This window comes from Halichoerus grypus, chromosome 10 (genome assembly GCF_964656455.1).
Source record: "Halichoerus grypus chromosome 10, mHalGry1.hap1.1, whole genome shotgun sequence".
NCBI lineage: Eukaryota > Metazoa > Chordata > Mammalia > Carnivora > Phocidae > Halichoerus > Halichoerus grypus.
This window is the reverse complement of record NC_135721.1, coordinates 57,218,229-57,232,391: the sequence shown is the minus strand read 5'-3', so window position 1 is coordinate 57,232,391 and position 14,163 is coordinate 57,218,229. Positions and strand designations below refer to the sequence as shown.

Genomic DNA, 14,163 nt, shown 5'->3' with positions numbered 1-14,163 from the left:
ACACACAGCCTACGCAGGGTACAACCATACACAAGACCATTCCTTCACATTTCAGAGAAGCAGCTGTTCTGCATAATTCATAGAAACAGCCACAGAAAGTCAGCCAAAATGAGGAGACAGAGAAATATGCCCCAAATGAAAGAACGAGACAAAAACTTCAGAAAAAGAAGTAAAAGAAACAGATAAGCAATATGCCTGATAAAGAATTTAAAGTAATGATCATAAAGATGTTCACTGTATAAAGAGAATAGTGGAAGAACTGAGAGAGAACTTCAACAAAGAGAAAATATGAGAAAGAACCAATCAGAATTGAATACAATAACTGAAATGAAAAATATACTGGAGGAAATCAATAGTTTCGTGGATGCAGAAAAATGGATCAGTGATCTGGAAGACATGGTAATGGAAAGCACCCAATCTGAACAGCATAAAGAAAAAAAGAATTTTTAAAAAATGAGGATAGGTTAAGGGATCTCTTGGATAATATCAAGTAAACAAAGATTCACATTATCCCAGAAGGTGAAGAAAGAAAGGGCCAGAAAACTTATTTGAAGAAACAGATGAAAATTTCTCTAACTTGGGGAAGGAAACAAACATCCAGGTTCAAAAAGCACAAAGAGTTCCAAACAAGATGAACCTAAGGAGGTCCATACCGCAACCTATAATATTTAAACCATCAAAGATTAAATACAGAATCTGAAGGGAGCAAGAGAAAAGTTACATACAAGGGACCTCACAAGGCTAACAGCTGATTTTTCAGCAGAAACTTTGCAGGTCAAAAGAGTGGCATTATATATTCAGAATGCTGACAGGAAAAACCTGCAACCAAGTTATATTCTACCCAGCAAGGTTATCATTCAAAATTGAAGGAGAGGGAAAGTGTTTCCTAAACAAACAAAAGTTTAAAAAGTTTATGACCACTAAACCAGCCGTACAGGAAATGTTAAATGGACTTCTTTAAGTGGCAAAGGCCATAATTAGGAGAAGTATAGGAATTAAAAAATGTAATACCTAATAACATATACATAAAACATGGAAAGGGTAATAAAAGTGCTTTTTTTTAAAGATTTTATTTATTTGTCAGAGAGACAGAGAGAGAGTGTGTGCACACAAGCAGGGGGAGTGGCAGGCAGAGGGAGAAGCAGGCTCCCCACTGAGCAAGGAGCCCGATATGGGACTCGATCTCAGGACCCTGCGATCATGACCCGAGCCAAAGGCACACGCTTAACTGACTGAGCCACCCAGGCATCCCAAAAGTGCTTTTAGAATGTGTTTGAATTTAAGTTACCATGAACTTAATACAGACTTCTATATACATAGGGTGTTATATACGAACCTCCTGGTAACCACAAACCCATACTTACAATAATGTAAGGGAATTTATTACCCCACTTACATCAAAGGATAGATCATCCAGACAGACTATCAATAAGAAAACAGTGTCTTGGTGGGAATGCAAACCAGTACAGCCACTCTGGAAAACAGTATGGAGGTTCCTCAAAAAGTTAAAAATAGAACTACCCTATGATCCAGCAACTGTACTACTAGGGTTAACCCAAAGGATACAAAAAATACTAATTCAAAGGGACACATGCACCCAAATGTTTATAATAGAATTATCAACAATAGCCAAATTATGGAAAGAGCCCAAATATCCATCAACTGATGAATGGATAAAGAAGAGGTGGTATGGTATGGCATGGAATATTATTCAGCCGTCAAAAAGAATGAAATCTTGCCATTTGCAACAACGTGGATGGAGCTAGAGAGTATTATTCTAAGTGAAATAAGTCAGAGAAAGACACCATATAATTTCATTCATGTGTGCAATTTAAGAAACAAAACAAATGGGGGGAAAAGAGAGGCAAACCAAGAAACAGATCCTTAACTATAGAGAACAAAATGATGGTCACTGGAAGGTAGATGGGGGCAGGGGCGTTAAACAGACACTTGTTGTGATGAGCACTGAGTATTGTAAGTGATGAATCACTAAATTCAACCCCTGAAACTAATATTGCACTGTATGTTAACTAGCTGGAATTAAAAAAAATTTTTTTTGTAAAAAAAAAAAACAGTATCTTCGAAAAAACAAATGAGACCAGATGGACTTAACAGATATGTACAGAACCTTCCACCTAAAACCAACAGAATACACATTCTTTTCACATGCACATGGAACATTTTCTGGGGTAGATCACAAGTGATGCCACAAAACAATTCTCAATAAATAGAAGACTGGTATCAGATGCATCTTTTCTGACCACAACACTATGAAACTAGGAATCAATCAAGAAAAAAACCTGGAAAAACACAAATATATGGAGGCTAAACAACAGGCTACAAAACAGTTTGTCAACAAAAACAAAAAATCAAACAGGAAATCAAACAAATGGAAAAAAGGAAAATGAAAACACAATGTTCAAAATCATTGAGATGCAATGAAAACAGTTCTAAGAGGGAAATATATGTCAATACTGAGATACCTCAAGAAACAAGAAAAATCTCAAACAATGTAACCTTACAATTATAAGGAACTAGAAAAAGAACAAGCAAAACCCAAGATGAGTATAAGGAAGGGAAAAATAGAGATCAGAATAGAAATATATGAAATAAGGACTAAAAAAACAATAGAAAAGATCAGAGAAACCAAGAGCTGTTTTTTTTTAAAAGATCTACAAAATTGATAAACTTTTAGCCAGATTCATTAGAAAAAAAAGAGAGGATCCAAATAAATAAATTCAGAAATAAAAGAGGAGAGGTAACAAAATACTACAAAAATACAAGGATTAGAAGAGACTACTACAAAAAATTATATGCCAACAAATTGGACAACCTAGAAGAAATGGATAAATTCCTAGAAACGTAATCTTCCAAAACTGAATCAAGAAGAAATAGAAAATCTGAACAGACCAATTAGTAGTAACAAAATTGAATCCATAATCAAAAGACTCCCAATAAACAACAGTTCAAGACCAGATGGATTCACTGGTGAATTTTACCAAATGTTTAAAGAAGTCAGTACTGGGGTGCCTGGGTAGCTCAGTCAATTGAGCATCCGACTCTTGGTTTTAGCTTGGGTCATGATCTCGGGGTTGTGGGATTGAGCCCCACATCAGGCTCTGTGCTCACTGCGGAGTCTGTTTGTCCCTCTCCCTCTGTTCATCCCCCTGTCATATGACCTCTCAGTCTCTCTCTCAAATAAAAAAATAAAGTCTTAAAAAAAAATAAAGAGTGAGTACCTATTTTCCTTAAACTATTCCAAAAAACAGAAGAGGAGGGAAACTTCCACATATATTCTATAAGACTAGCATACCTTGATACTAAAACCAAAGACACTTTGTTACAAAGAAAGAAAACTACAGGCCAATAACCCTGATGAACAAAGATGCATAAACCCTCTACAAAATATTAGCAAACAACATTGAATGATACATTAAAAGGATCATTAACTACAATTAAGTGGGCTTTATTCCAGAAAGGCAAGGATGATTCAGTATTTGCAAACCAATCAATGTGCTAAACCACATTAACAAAATGAAGGATAAAAATCACATGATCATTTCAAAGATGTAAAAAAAAAAGCATTTGATAAAATTCAACATCTGTTTCTGATAAAAGCTCTTAATAAAGTGGGTTTACAGGAACATGCCACAATATAATACAGGCCATATATGAAAAACCCACAGCTAACATAATGGTGAAATGCTGAAAGCTTTTCCTCTAAGAACTCAAATAAAACTAGGATGTCCACTCTCACCACTTTCATTGAACACAGTACTGGAAGTCATAGCCACAGCAATCAGACAAGAAAAAGAAATAAGAGGCATCCAAGTTGGTAAAGAATAAGTTAAAATGTCACCATTTGCAGATACAATACTACACATGGAAAACCCTAAAGACTCCCCCAAAAAACTACTAGAAATGATAACCTCAGTAAGATTGCAGGACACAAAATTAATACACATAAATCAGTTGCATTTCTATATACTAATAATGTAGTATCTTAAAGTGGATATGAGAGGGCTTGTGTGGTCCTGGTAATGTATGTTACTTGGTCTGGATAATGGTTACAAGAATGTGTTTACTTTGTGAAAATCCACTGAGTTACATTTATGATTTGTGTGCTTTTCTGTATGTATGTTATACTATAATAAAAAATTTAAATAAAAAACTTTCAAATTGTTCAGATTATTATCATTGAACTTATCCTTTGGCAACTCTTGCTTTTAGTTATGTTGATGGCTACCACATGTGATAATTTTTACAGACTCTTCCACGTAGACTGAAATACTTCAACTTATTTATTTTTTTAAAAAGATCTTATTTCTTTCTTTGACGGAGAGAGAGAGAGAGCACAGCAGGGGGAGTGGCAGGCAGAGGTAGAGGGAGAAGCAGACTTTCCGTGGAGCAGGGAGCCCGATGCGGGACTCGATCCCAGGACCCTGGGATCATGACCTGAGCCGAAGGCAGATGCTTAACCGACGGAGCCACCCAGGCGCCCTTGAAATACTTCAACTTGAATGCTCTTGTTATATTACATAATTTACCTTCTTGCTTGCATCAAGCAACACTTTTGAAAGCCAAAAACTTAATTATTTTCTGCTTTCAGAAATGTTTGAGAGAGCAGAGTTGAACTAAATTGAAGGAACTTGAGAGAAAATTAGCTTTCCCCAGCATGATGTGGGCTATATGGAAGAACTAGACAGAAACTACAATTAAGAAACTAGAGATTCTTTCCTAATTCCTTTTCTAATTTTGAGTGGGAGTCACCCCAGTTTTCTAGAATAAAAGTGGAGTAGAACATTCATCTGAATGTTCCCTCTTGATAGTTACTGTTGTTACTGAATGGTATCTTTGTCAAGGGAGTAATCAAGGTCAGAGGGTAAAGCCCTGAAAAAAAAAGGCTGAAAGCAGGGAGGTACAGGGTTTCAGTGAAGAAAGATATTTGCTAGAAATGAGGCAGGGCTCAAAAAGACTCTGGCTAGGAAGTACCAGCTGGCTACAGGAATCTAATCAAAGCATTCACAGGGCACAGAAAGCATACTGGTGAATAGTGGAGTTTCTTCCTTTTTCTGAAATTTTGTGATAATTTCTTCACATTCCTTTTCACCCTTAGTAACTTTAAATAGCTTTAAAATGCAAAACCTCCATCCTTAAAGAGAAGCTGGCAATTGCTCCTTCTGGCTGCAAACAGCATTATAAAAACAAAGATGATCAATCACTGGAGAGGCTTGTTATAATAATTTGAAGCAAACTTACAAAGTAGAAATCTATTAAAACTTCCTTTCTCAGGAGTTCCACAAAGAAATGAATTCTTTTGCAATTCTGAGGGCCCTTTGCCTAATCTAGGAATAGTAAATACCAGGAAGAATAGGAATTGGGATGTCCAGAGATCAATAATTCCAGACTTAGTCACATTAGACAAACTAAGTTTAGGGAAAAGGAAGCTCATGTTGATATTATAATAGTTTTTAAAACTATCATTTTTATATATTATAAAGTTTTGTATGGACCTTTAGATTAAATAGGTTTCTGACTGGTCTTCTTTGGAAGACTACACTGTAAAACGACTAGTGGCTTCTAAAAGAAAACCAGTCACCCATCAAACCTAAAAGCCCATGTGAAATACTTTGATATAGGACAGAATTCTTTTGAGATATGACATGTCTATGTGTATAAATAATTATATAAGTTTCTGTGTTGGCTAATATTAATAACAGCACTTATGATAATAAACTACCTCAAAAATCTTATGAAAACAGTGTCTTTTTGACTTTTTGCTAAATGGTGATTAATCAGTGATTATTAATTTTTATATCAACACTGTTCCCACTTATATATCCATATTGTACTATTTACCCCGGCTTAATTCTTTTTTAAAAGTCACTTTCTTTACAAAGAAAGTAATTCAAATTAACCAACCGGGCCTTACAAACATAAATATACAAGATACTGAGTAAGTATTGACTGAAACAAAAAGCACTTAAAAAACCCAGCATTAATTCTTACCAACTCCAGAGGTTATTGATTCTGCATCAATGTCACTAGCTCTTTTTCTTGCCACTTCAGCTAGTGCCAATTCACCCTTATCTAGTGCAAAGTAATGGATGTCCTTTGGAAAAAAAACAAAATAAAAGATTAATCCAAATGAATCTTGGTCAAGTTACAAAGAAGATTTTGAGCAAAAGAGCTTACTGTTCAGATTACAAAACAGACATGGCTGATGAATATTTTTTGTGTTTTAATTCAGTTTTCTTTTCTAGTATAAGCAAATTTTCTTGAATTGTAGATTATAACTATTACCTAATAGCATTATTTAAATAAAGTTATTTTAATTCTTCAGGGAAAAAGACAAGTTTTTAAACCAAATGTTCAACATACTCAGTTTTGTCAGGAAATAAAAACATTTATTGCTATGTTCTTTGGTGAGATTTTAATATCTGAGATGACTTCTTCAAAATTCAATTGTATATAATATTATGATAAGCATTTTACAAGAAATACAACTACACAAATTTGTCTCTGACATTTATGTGTCTGGCACATACTACTTTGTTAACATTATTAATATTACTATTATCTTGAACTCATACAGTCAGCAAATAATCAGTGCCTACTAAGTGTTAGGCATTGTTCTGGAATATAGAGATCAATTACAATTCCATGTCTCAAGAAGCTGTGAGCCCAGTGGGGAGACAGATCATTGTGAACAGTTAATTACATAATGTGTGATAGGTTTTATAACAGATATTTGCACAAATATTTGCTGTGGAGCTAAAGAGAAGGAACTGATCCTTGCTCTGAGTCTTGAAGGACAAATAAGAGTTATGCTAGGAGGGAAAATAGAGAAAAAGCGACAGAATTAGTATCTGGTGCATATATATATATATACAGAAGATTGAAAAAAAGTTGTGTTAGGCAATGGTATATCTTTGAATATGGAAGGAGTCTTAGATTGGATGTGTGGGAGAAAGCAGTGTAAAATACTACTAAAGTAGGTATAGCCACTAAAAAGGATTTTGAACTATTTTTGGTGTGCAAAAGATTGCTGGAATATTATTGCAATAAAAATGGAAAAAGAAGGGGCACCTGGGTGGCTCAGTCAGTTATGTGTCTGACTCTTGATTTCGGCTCAGGTCATGATCTCAGCTCAGGTCATGATCTCAGGGTCATGAGAGTGAGCCCTACATTGGGCTCCCTGCTCAGTAGGGAATCTGCTTGAGATCTCTCTTTCCCTCTCCCTCTCTAGAATAAAGAAATAAACCTTTTAAGAAATGGAAAAAGAATATAAACAACCAGTTTACAATGAAGAAATATAAATGGCCTATACTCATGAAAGATATTTCACTTTATTAATATTCAAATAAGTGTGATTGAAAAAATATAATTTCAAATTGTTTAAGTTTTTAAAAGTTCAGAATATTTACTGGCTGCAGAGACTTCCAGGGAAGATGGCAGAGTAGGAGGATCATTAGCTCACCTCATCCCATAAATACCACTAGATAACACCCACATCAGTGTAAATAACCCAGAAAATGACCCAAAGACTGACAGACCAGACTCTCTACAGGTAAACGCAGAGAAGCCACATCAAAGAGGGCAGGAAAAGTGGAGATGCTGTCAGGAGCCAAATGGACCCACAGGACTGTCCCCAGGAAGGAGGGACACTGCAGATGTGGAGAGGAGAGAGAAGCAGACCCCCACATCAGGCACACCAGGCATCCGAGGCACGGGGGACACACTGGGAAGACAAATCCTCATAACATTTGGCTTTGAAAACCAGAAGGGCCTAACTTCACGAGTTCTTACAGTCAATGGGGTGTTACACCTGAACTTTAAAAATCAGTGGGCTTGGTTCTGGGAGAGCAGGGAGAACAACAACAAACTGACTTCCTGCCCTTAATCTTTTTGACTACAAACAGCCCCATTGAAATACAGCATAGAAGCAGCAGTTTGAAAACCGCCCGAGGTATATGGGAATGAGATTTATTTACTAATCTCAGAGCATGTGCTGGAGAGGCAGGGATCTTTGGGAGACTTCTCCAAGAACAAAATGCTGCTCGGCACCATTTCACTCCCTTGTCCAACCCCCACCCCCAGCCTAAATATAGGATACCTGCAGGAACCAGCACAGTACCAACATGTTCCACCTAGCTTACTTACAGTGCACCCTGCCCTGGTGTGCTTCTGCATCCCCACCCCCGCCAGTCTTGACAAGTTTTCCCAGGTGGCTGCAGGTCCTCTCCTTTAGTAGACTGGTGAAGACCATCCTGGCACCACATGCCCCACCCCTACATTCTACAGCAGACTTCCTTCCTCCAGTATGTCCTTGGCAGGATCCCATACAAAGTGGTACCACAAGACTGGCAGTGTGCAAACAGCCCTGACAGGGGTGAGCACCACTCCAAAGTAGAGGGTAAGATAACCCTACACTCCAATCCAACTGTGGCTCCAGAAGTGGGCTGGGAGCAGACATCAAGTCTGACTACAGGCTCCACCCACCAACAAAAACTCAGGGGCTAACACAGGGAAAGCACGTTGCAATTTGGTGCTACTGCATCTCTGGTAAATGCCTGGTTTGACTGAGCTCAAACCCAACATGGCCCCAGAATGGCCCATTTTCAACACAGTGATCAAACTCTGCACACAAAAGACAAAGAGAGTCATCATATATGACAGAATTAAAGGTAAATGCAGCTTAGCCACACAGTACTGCATGTGCAACACACACAGGACACACCCCTGAAGCTCCAGGTTCTGTGAACTGGGGACATTGCACTGCAAGGCACTACATGACCTCCTCTTCATAAGGCCACTACTTCCTTTTTTTCTTTTTCTTTTCTTTTTTTAAGATTTATTTATTTACTTTAAGAGAAACAGAGAGCGTTGCGGGGGGGGGAAGGGGAGGGAGAGAGAGAAGCCCCAGCAGACTCCCTGGTGAGCACAGAGCCCATGCGGGGCTCAATCCCACAATCCTGAGATCACAACCTGAGCTGAAATCAAGAGTTGGGTGCTTAACTGACTGAGCCACGCAGGCGCCCCTAAAGCCACTACTTTCAAGAGCAAGAGATATAGTGGACTTTACTAAAACACAGAAAAAGACACAGAGAGACAAAATGAGAGAGAGGAATATGTCCCAAATGAAAGAACAAGACAAAATCACAGTGAGAGCTAAATGAAATGGAGATAAGTAATACACCTGATAGAGAATTTAAAGTAACGGTCATAAAGATATACTCAACTAGACTTGAGAAGAGTAGAGGAACTCAGTGATACCTTCAAAAAAAAGACAGAAAACATAAAAAAAGAACCAATGAGAGACGAAGAACTCAATAACTGAAATAAAAAATAAACTAGATGCAATAAATAGCAGAGTAGAGGAAGCGGAAGAACAGATCACGGACCTGCAAGAGAGTAACAGAAAGGAATCAAGCTGACTGGAAAAGAGGGACAAAAAATAATGAAAAATGAAAATAGATTAATGGAACTCAGCAACACCATCAAGCATAATAACATTTACATTATAGAAATCCCAGAGGAGGAGAGAGGGAAAAGGGACTGAAAGTTTATTTGAAGAGATAATAGCTGGAAACTCCCCAAATCTGGAGAAGGAAACAGAAATCTATACCCAGGAGGCACAGAGATTCCCCCAAAAATTAACCCAAAGAAGCCCACACCAAGACACATAGTAATTGAAATGGAAAAACAAAAAACAAACAAACAAAAAAAAAGAGAGAATTTTAAAAGCAGTAAGAGAAAACAGTTACATACAAGGGAAATCCTGTAAGACTGTCAGTGGATTCCTCAGCAGAAACTTGTAGGCTAGAAAGGAGTGGCATGATATATTCAAAGTGCTGAAAGAAAAAAACCCTGCAGCCAAAAATACTCTATCCAACATAGCAATCACTCATAATACAAGCAGAGAGAATTTCCCAAATAAAAATTAAAGGAATTCCTCACCCTAAATCAGCCCTATAAGAAATGTTAAAGGGGACTCTGAGTGGAAAGGCAAGCCCATAGGCAAGACAAAGAAAAGTAGGAAGCAAAAAGGCACTAAAATTAAATATACCTATATAAATCAGTCAAGGGCCTCACAGAATAAAAGGATGTAAAGTAGGGCACCATATACATAAAACAGGGCTGGGAAAAGAGTAAAAACATAGTGCTTTTAAAATGGGTTCAAACTTAAGTGACCATCAACTAAACACAGACTGATATACAGAAGATGTTATATATAAATGTAATGGTAACCACAAATCAAAAACTGATACTAAATATGCAAAAAATAAAGAGAAAGGAATCCAAGTATATCACTAAGAAAGCCAGAAAACCATGAGAGAAAAGAGCAAGAGAACAAAGGAACAGAGAAGAACTACAAAAACAGCCATAAAACAAGTAATAAAATGACAATAAGTACATACCTATCGACAATTACTCTGAATGTAAATGGACAAAATACTCAAATCAAAAGACGTGATGGAATGGATAAAAAAAGCAAGGCCCATTTATATGTCTGCCTATTTCAGACCTAGAGGCACATGCAGACTGAAAGTGCAGGGATAGAAAAGCACTTATCATGCAAATGGATGTGAAAAGAAAGCCAGGGTAGCAATACTTATGCTGGACAAAATGAGCTTTAACAGAAGGTTGTAATAACGGAAAAAGGACACTATGTAATCATAAAGGGAACAATTCAAAAAGAAGGTATAATAACTAAATATTTACACACCCAACATGGCAGCCTCCAAATACATAAAGCAGCTAATAACAAACATAAAGGAAATAATCAATAGTGATACAATAATAGTAGGGTACTTTAACACCTCACATCAATGGGTAGATCATCCACACAGAAATTCAACAAGGAAATAGTGGCTTTGAATGACACACTGGACCAGATGGATCTAACCGATGGATCTGGACCAGATCTATTCAGAACATTCCATCCTAAAATAGCAGAATACACTTGATTCAAGTGCACATAGATTACTGTCCAGAACAGATCACAAGGTTAGGCTGCAATGATTTCAGCAAATTCAAAAAGACTGAAGTCATACTATGCATTTTTTCGGACCACATTGCTATAAAACTAGAAATCAAACACAAGAAAAAATCTGTAAAGAACACAAATACATGGAGGTTAAATAACATGCTATTAAGCAACAAATGGGTCAACCAAAATATCAAAGAGGAAATAAAAAATTACATGGAGACAAATAAACAAATACAATGGTCCAAAATCTTTGAGACAAAGCAAAAGCTCTTCTAAGAGGGAAGTTTATAGCAATACAGGCCTAACTCAAGAAGCAAGAAAAATCTCAAATAACCTAAACTTACACCTAATGGAGCTAGAAAAAGAAGAAGAAACAAAACCCCAAACCAGCAGAAGAAATAAAATAATAAAGATAGAGCAGAAATAAATGAAATAGAAACTAAAAAAACAGAATAACAGGTCAATGAAACCAGGAGCTGGTTCTTTGAAAAGATCAACAAAATTGATAAGCTTTTATCCAAAGTCATCAAAAAAAAAGAGAGGGCTCAAATAAACAAAATTATAAGTGAAAGAGGAGAAAACAACAACCAGAAAGAATTATAAGAAAACATGATGAAAAATCATATGCCAACAAATTGGGCAACATAGAAGAAATGGATAAGTTCCTAGAAACATACAGTCTTCCCAAGGTCACTGAGGAACAAACAGAAAATTTGAACAGACCTGCTGCCAGCAATGAAAATAGAATCTGTAATAAAAAAACTCCCAAGAAACAAAAGTCCAGGACCAGACAGCCTCACAGGTGAATTCTAGCAAACATTTAAACAAGAGTTAATATATATTCTCTCAAACTATTCCAAAAACAGAAGAGTAAGGAAAGCTTCCAAATTCACTTTTGAGATTGCCATTACCCTGATACCAAAGCCAGATAAAGACACTACAAAAAAAGAGAACTGCAGGCTAATATATCTGGTGAACACAGATAAAAAATACTCAACAACGTATCACCAAACCAAATCCAATAATACATTAAAAAATCATTCACCTTGATCAAGTGGAATTTATTCTTGGGATGCAAGGGTGGCTCAATATTTGCAAATATTGCAAATCAGTCAACATGATACATCACATCAAGAGAAAGGATAAAAACCACATGATCAACAGATGCAGAAAAAGAATCTGACAAAGTATAACATGCATTCATGATAAAAACCATCAACAAAGTAGGTTTAGAGGGAACACACCACAACATAATGAAGGCTATATATAAAAAACCCATAGCTAACATCATATTCAATGGTGAAAATCTAAGAGCTTTTCTCCTAAGATCAGGAGCAAGATAAGGATGTCCACTGTCACCACTTTTATTCAACACAGTACTGGAAGTCCTAGCCATAGCAATCAGACAAAGGTATCCAAATTGGTAAGGAAGAAGTAAAACTGGACTATTTGCAGATGACATGATACTATATTAAAAAAAACCCCTAAAGACTCTACAAAAGAAAACTACTAGAAATGATAAATGAATTCAGCGAAGCCACAGGATATAAAATCAATATACAGAAATCTGATGCTTTTTTATACACTAATAATGTAGTAGCAGGAGGAGAAATTAAGAAAAATTCTCCATTTACAACTGCAGCAAAAAGAATAAAATACCTAGGAAGAAACTTAACCAAGGAGGTGAAAGACCTGTACCCTTAGTATAAAACATTGATGAAAGAAATTGAAGATGACACAAACCAATGGAAAGATATTTTATGCTCATGAAGTAGAAGAATCAGTATTGTTAAAATGTCCATACTACCCAAAGCAATCTACAGATTTATAGTAATCCTTTTCAAAATACCAACAGCATCTTTCACAGAACTAGAACAAGTAATCCTAAAATTGGTATGGAACCACAAAAGATTCTGAATAGCCAAAACAATCTTGAAAGAGAAGAACAAAGTTGGAGGTATCACAATCCCAGATTTGAACAAAGCTATAGGCATCAAAAAAATATGGTACTGTAACAAAAACAGATACACAGATCCATGGAACAGAATAGAGAGCCCAGAAATAAACCCATGTTTATATGGTCAATTAATCTTCAACAAAGGAGGCAAGAATATGCAATTGGAAAAAGACAGTCTCTTCAACAAACGGTATTGGGAAAACTGGACAGCAACCTGCAACAGAATGAAACTGGACCACTTTCTTATACCATACATAAAAATAAACTCAAAATGTATTAAAGACCTGAATGTGAGACCAGAAACCATAAAAATCCTAGAAGAGGCAGTAATTTCTCTGACAGCCGATATTTTTCTAGGTATGTCTCCTGAGGCAAGGAAAACAAAAGCAAAAATAAACCTTTGGGATGGCTGGGACATGGAGAAAAAGAAATCCTATTGCACTATGGGTGGGAATACAAACTAGTTCAGCCACTGTGGAAAACTATGTGGAGGTTCCTCAAAAAAAAAATCTCTTAAAAATACAACTACCCTACAATCCAGCAATCCCACTACTGGGTATTTACCCAAAGAATGCAAAAACATGAATTCAAAGGTATACACGCACCTCTATGTTTATGGCAGAATTATTTACAATAGCTAAGATACAGAAGGAGCCCAAGTGTCCATCGACTGATGAATGGATATACTAGATGTGGTACATAAACACAACAGAATATTATTCAGTCATAAAAATAATGAAATCTTGGGGAGCCTGGGTGACTTAGTCAGTTAAGTGTCTACCTTAGGCTCAGGTCATGATCTCGGCTCAAGTCATGATCCCCTTTGGCTCAGGTCATGAGTCCTGCATCAGGCTTCCTGCTCAGTGGAGAGTCTGCTTCTCCCTTTCCCTATGCTCCTCCCCCTGCTTGTGCTCTCTCTCTTGCTCGCTCTCTAATAAATAAAATCCTTAATAAAAAAAATAATGAAATCTTGCTATTTGCAAAGACACGGATGGAGCTATTGAGTATAACAGTAAGTGAAATAAATCAGAGAAAGAGAAATATCCTATGATTTCACTCATGTGGAATTTAAGAAACAAAACAAAAATGAACAAAGAAAAAAGAGACAAACCAAGAAACAGACTCTTAACTATAGAAAATAAATCAATGGTTACTAGAGTGGAGGTGTATGAGGGTGGGGGGGGATGGATGAAATAGGTGAAGGGGATTAAGA

General features: G+C 36.6%; 1 protein-coding gene across 17 annotated transcripts in view; it reads right to left on the bottom strand.

Annotated features, from left to right (window-relative positions):
• The window catches only part of WDPCP (WD repeat containing planar cell polarity effector), a 445,572-nt gene that overhangs the window by 133,919 nt on the left and 297,490 nt on the right, over nt 1-14,163 (bottom strand). For all 17 annotated transcript variants that reach the window (XR_013441769.1, XR_013441770.1, XR_013441771.1 and 14 more), the window contains one exon: nt 6,010-6,112. Coding sequence is in view for 12 of the 17 variants with exons in the window: in XM_078056482.1 (XP_077912608.1) it covers nt 6,010-6,112 (103 nt within the window). In the remaining 5 variants the exon portion in view is untranslated. The remainder of the gene's footprint in view (nt 1-6,009; nt 6,113-14,163) is intronic.